The sequence below is a fragment of the Etheostoma spectabile genome, unplaced genomic scaffold, assembly GCF_008692095.1.
Source record: "Etheostoma spectabile isolate EspeVRDwgs_2016 unplaced genomic scaffold, UIUC_Espe_1.0 scaffold50, whole genome shotgun sequence".
NCBI classification, from domain to species: domain Eukaryota; kingdom Metazoa; phylum Chordata; class Actinopteri; order Perciformes; family Percidae; genus Etheostoma; species Etheostoma spectabile.
The window spans coordinates 46,337-51,299 of record NW_022605620.1 but is presented as its reverse complement, the minus strand read 5'-3'; the positions used below and the strand labels follow the sequence as shown (position 1 = coordinate 51,299).

Sequence of the window (4,963 nt, the reverse complement as noted above, 5' to 3'; positions counted from 1 at the left end):
ATATCTTTTTTGTTCTTATATTTCCAGTCTGTCCATAATAGTGTTCCACTAGTATTAACATATCACCAATTTTAATAAATTACCTCGCAAATTTTGTCTCCAAAATACAGTTTTCTATTTGTTTTGTTTTGTTTTGAAAACCAAACTCCATTCATAACTCTGTCAATTTTATGTTCTTTGGGAAACTTTCGTTCAAATAACATTCAACATTTTACTACAGCCTACAGTCTTTTTGGGCAGTACGGCTGCAATTTAACATTATTTTTGTAACTACACTTCTTAAATAATTGTTCAGTTTAAAGAACCACACAATGATACTTTATCTTGCTAATGTATATGTCATATTTCTACATTCCTTTGTTTTATATAACTCGTAGGTTTGCATTTATTTCACCTATTCTCAATTTATGTTATTTTTTTTAATTTTTTTTTTTTTTTTTCCCAACGCCTGTAACAACCCAAACTCCCCCTCTAGGGATTAATAAAGGTTTCCAATCTTATCCTAAAACGTCCGAAACGTTCCCGGAGCTGCACTGTAGTCTTCACACAACTCAATCTGGAACAAAACTCTAAAGATGTTAAATTTACAAAAACATAAAAACATAAAAAACAAACAAAAAAGCAGCAAATTCTGACATTTCACAACCCGGATCCAACCAATGTTTTTCTCTCAATGAATGAAAACGTACCTAAATCACTAGTGTTAGTATTATTATTAGCGTTATTATTATTATTGTTGTTATTATTATACATTCAACCATTCATTAGAAATTCACATTACACACGTCGGTCGGGTCTCGCAGCTCGTCCAATCAGACGCGAGCATAATATCGGGTATTGACGTTAATATGTTAATAGGGCTGCACAACGATGTTTTCTTTATGCTTTTTATTTCGGGAAAGACTATTTTTTTGGGGTCAGCTGACGGAGAACAAGCAGAAAACCCGCCCTTTAAAAATGTAACGTGACCAATCCTTCTGTATTTAGTGCTGGCTTCAATGTTCAATTCAATGTTCAATGGAAGATAATTTGGAAATGAGATCCATTCGTTAGTTATTAATGCAAAAAGCAGTTTGTTGAATATTAGCAGAATTCTGAAAGCAGCGGACCTGAGAACACTTTAACCCAAAAAATGGACAAAAATTTGACATTTTCGTCCCTTTTTCTGACTTTATTAGTTTTCTCTAACACCACCTTGCTAGTTTTACTACTTTTGGGAATTTATGGGTCAATAACCCTCATTTATATAGATTTAGACCTAATATTTGAGTTAAAAAAAAGCAGAAATTATGAATTATTTTGACTAGTAGTTAAGAATCCAATCCATTTTTTGTGGTAATTTGGTTAAAAAGAAACTCATATTTCAGATATGGACATATTTTTAAAGGGTCAGATTTGACCCGAGGACAACAGGAGGGTAAATATGGGGTTATTATTATCCAACAGCATTATGGGATGTTTTGCCCCCATGGTGCAGCCCTGTGGGCAGATGGAGCAGGGGTGTATTGCCCCCATGGTGCAGCCCTGTGGGCAGATGGAGCAGGGGTGTATTGCCCCCATGGTGCAGCCCTGTGGGCAGATGGAGCAGGGGTGTATTGCCCCCATGGTGCAGCCCTGTGGGCAGATGGAGCAGGGGTGTATTGCCCCCATGGTGCAGCCCTGTGGGCAGATGGAGCATCTCCTCGATGGAGCGGGGTGTGACGGCGTCTCCGTACCAGGGAGGTTGTAAAGCTTTGGGGCTACCTGCCACAGGACAGATGTTTGGAGAGTAGGTTTGGCCTCGGGGGGGGGGGGGGGGGGGGGGGGGGGTTGGGGGGTCTCGGCCAGGCACAGGACGACCGTGAGGTATCAGGACCTGTGGGTTCACAGCCGGGCTGTGAGTCGTACCGGCAAAACAACAACAACAACAACAACAACAAACAACAAAGCTTATCCGACTACATTAGAACAACAGAAATGTACCGCTAGTTAGTGTTGGAACGCTGCTCCCTCGTCTTCCTCCCCCTCCCTCCCTCCTCCTCCCTCTCCCCGTACTCCCTCCCCCCGTCCTCCTCCCTCTCTCCTCTCCCTCCCTCCCTCCTCCCTCTCTCGTTTAGTGGTAGTACTTTACACCTCCTTCTCCTCCACCTTGCTACCAAAATAAAAATACTGGTTATGAATGGCTATGATACCTCATCCAATCTCACGTTCGCGTGCTCTCTCACACACACACACACACACACACACACACACACACACAGACCACACACACACACACACACACACACAATCCCCCCCGGCTTCCCTTCATCAGAAGAAGGAGTACTGGTTGTCGATTGCCCGGGGCGCCCTCGCTCCCTCCCTCTCTTCTCCCTCCACAGCGTCCAGTTGGCGGAGAGGAGTGTCCCTGTCCCTCTCCTCCCAGTCTTCCACTCCTCCGCCACCTCCACCTGCTCCTGCTCCGCCACCTCCACCGCTGCGCGCACCTCCTACTCTCCTCCTGACGCGTTGCCATGGTAGCCAAGCACCGTCCTACTCCTGCTGCTATCTCTCCTGTGACTATCCCTCTGCTGCCTCTCGCGGCCCTCAGAGTGGTCCTTGTCCTGTCGGGCGGGGTCGGGGGTGGGGGGCGGCCCGGCGGCAGCGGGGGAGGCTGGGGGGGGCTACGGGGTCTGCTGGTCAAGTCTGCGTGGACGAGATAGAGACCAGAGAAGAAGAAAAGAGAAGGAAACGGAGAGGGGAAGTGAGAGAAAAGTGTAAATAAAGGAAGGCAGGAGGAGGAGGAGGAGGAGGAGGAGGAGGAACAAAAAGGCCAAAAGTGGAGTGAAGGAGTGAGGTGACGTAGGAGGAGGAGAGAAGAAGAGAGAGGGACAGTGAGCGGCCGGTTAGGTGGAGGAGGTCTGTGTTCATGGAGTCCATGGGTGTCATGGAGGCAGTCCAAATCAAAACACACACACATCTTCTTCTCTCTTCTCTCTCTCTCTCTCTCTCTCTCTCCCTCTCTCTCTCTCTCTCTCTCATCCTCTCTCCTCCTCTCTCTCTATTTCTCTAAAATACACTATTCCGCTTACACTCTCTCTCTCTCTCTCTCTCTCACTCTCAAATACACTCTCTCTCTTTCTCCGAAACTCTCTCTCTCTCTCAAATACACTCTCTTACGCTTACTCACTCTCTCTCACTCCCAAATACACTCTCACTTTCTTTCTCTCTCTCTCACTTTCTCCGAAACACACACTCTCTCTCTCTCTCACTCTCAAATACACTCTCTCTCTCTCTCACTCTCAAATACACTCTCTCTCTCTCTCTAAAATACACTCTCTTACGCTTACACTCTCACTCTCAAATTCTCTCTCTCTCTCTCTCTCTGAGTTTCTCTCCTCCGAGTCCGGTCTCACTTACACACAGTCAGAGATGGGGGTTGATGGAGAGTCAGGATGGCGCGTGGTGATGACATCACAGACTGTAGGCCGACTGCCTGCCCTGTCCCGGCCTGCAAGGGATGAGCCAACGGACAACAACAACAACAACAACAACAGAGAGAGGTCAGACCAGCGGGGGGGTGCAGACGGGGGTGCAGATACACACCGTCAGACGGAGACCGCTGCAGACCAGCGGGAAGGGGGGGGGGGGGGGTTGGGTTTCTGATTCAAACGTTACCACTGTGAACTTTAGTGTAAAGGCAATTTATTAAAGACATCTTAAAATACTTGAGGATGTTCTGATACCAATACCTGTCTAAGAAAAGCCTCCGATACCCCCTAAAATACTGGTCTCGGTTTCTGACGGGACTGGAGTTTAGGAACCAATCCGATACCCCGTAATTTAGCCCTGATGGAAATCTGCTTTAACCCTCCTGTTGTCTTTGGGGGCAAATTTAACCCATTTTCCCCAAAAAATTAAATCTATATCAGAAATTGCCAAAAATGAACAAGGATGGTTCCATTTATGATCTCTTTCAAGTAGAATGAAGGATCAGGACACTACTATCATTACATTTGGGGTGTTTTTATTCATTTTTTTTAGCATATTTACTGCTTTTCAAACTCAAAAATTAGGTTAAGCGTAAAACTCGTACGGGGGCAAAAAGAGTCAAATGTAAAAAAGGGACAAAAATGGCGGAAAAAGGGTCGAAAATGTAGAAAAAAAACTACAAAAAATTAGAAAAATAATGAGCGGAACAATAAGCAGAAAAAAAACTTTTCACAATAAAAGCGCAAGCTGTTGAAAAAAGTGGACAACACGAGGGTTAAGGTGGTGTATTTATGTTCATCCGTTATGACTGACTGTCAAACTGGATAATAAAAGAAAGATCTGAAGAGTTAGTTTATTAATTTATCCTCTTTATTGATCCGCTATGAGGAAAATATCACTATCAGTGATGACATCATGATGTCATCACTGGGGTAATCTAGATGAGACTTTTAGACACCACACCACTGCACTAACTGCAACCTGCACAATTGGTTTATTTACATTTTAGCATATTATTTAAGCATTTGCACATTTTGGTTTTTCCATCCTGTACATATTCAAATATTTGTTCTTTTTATTTTATTCCTATCGTTATTATTTCATGTATATTGTGTGTATATTTTTCCTAGTATCTCATTTACATTTATATTTATATTCTGTGTTGTGTGACTGATGTAACACTGTAGTTTCCCATTTTTATTGGGATCAATATCTATCCATCTATCTCTCAATCTATCTCTCCATCTCTACATCTATCTCTCCATCTCTTCCTCTATCTCTCCATCTCTCCCTCCATCTATCTATCCATCCATCTATCCATCCATCTATCCATCCATCTCTCAATCTATCTCTCCATCTATCTCTCCATCTCTCCATCTATCTCTCCATCTCTCCATCTATCTCTCCATCTCTCCATCTCTCCATCTCTCCATCTATCTATCTATCTATCTATCTATCTATCTCTCCATCTATCTCTCCATCTATCTCTCCATCTATCTCTCCATCTATCTCT

The 4,963-nt window shown here is 43.7% G+C and overlaps 1 protein-coding gene across 1 annotated transcript in view; it reads right to left on the bottom strand.

Moving 5' to 3' along the window:
* Positions 1 to 327: 327 nt before the first annotated feature.
* The window catches only part of sh2b1 (SH2B adaptor protein 1), a 33,742-nt gene continuing 29,106 nt past the window's right edge, over positions 328 to 4,963 (bottom strand). The window contains 3 exon segments of the mRNA XM_032511870.1: positions 328 to 1,779; positions 1,832 to 2,470; positions 2,472 to 2,664. Coding sequence (XP_032367761.1) covers positions 2,290 to 2,470; positions 2,472 to 2,664 — 374 coding nt within the window. The 3' untranslated portion in view covers positions 328 to 1,779; positions 1,832 to 2,289.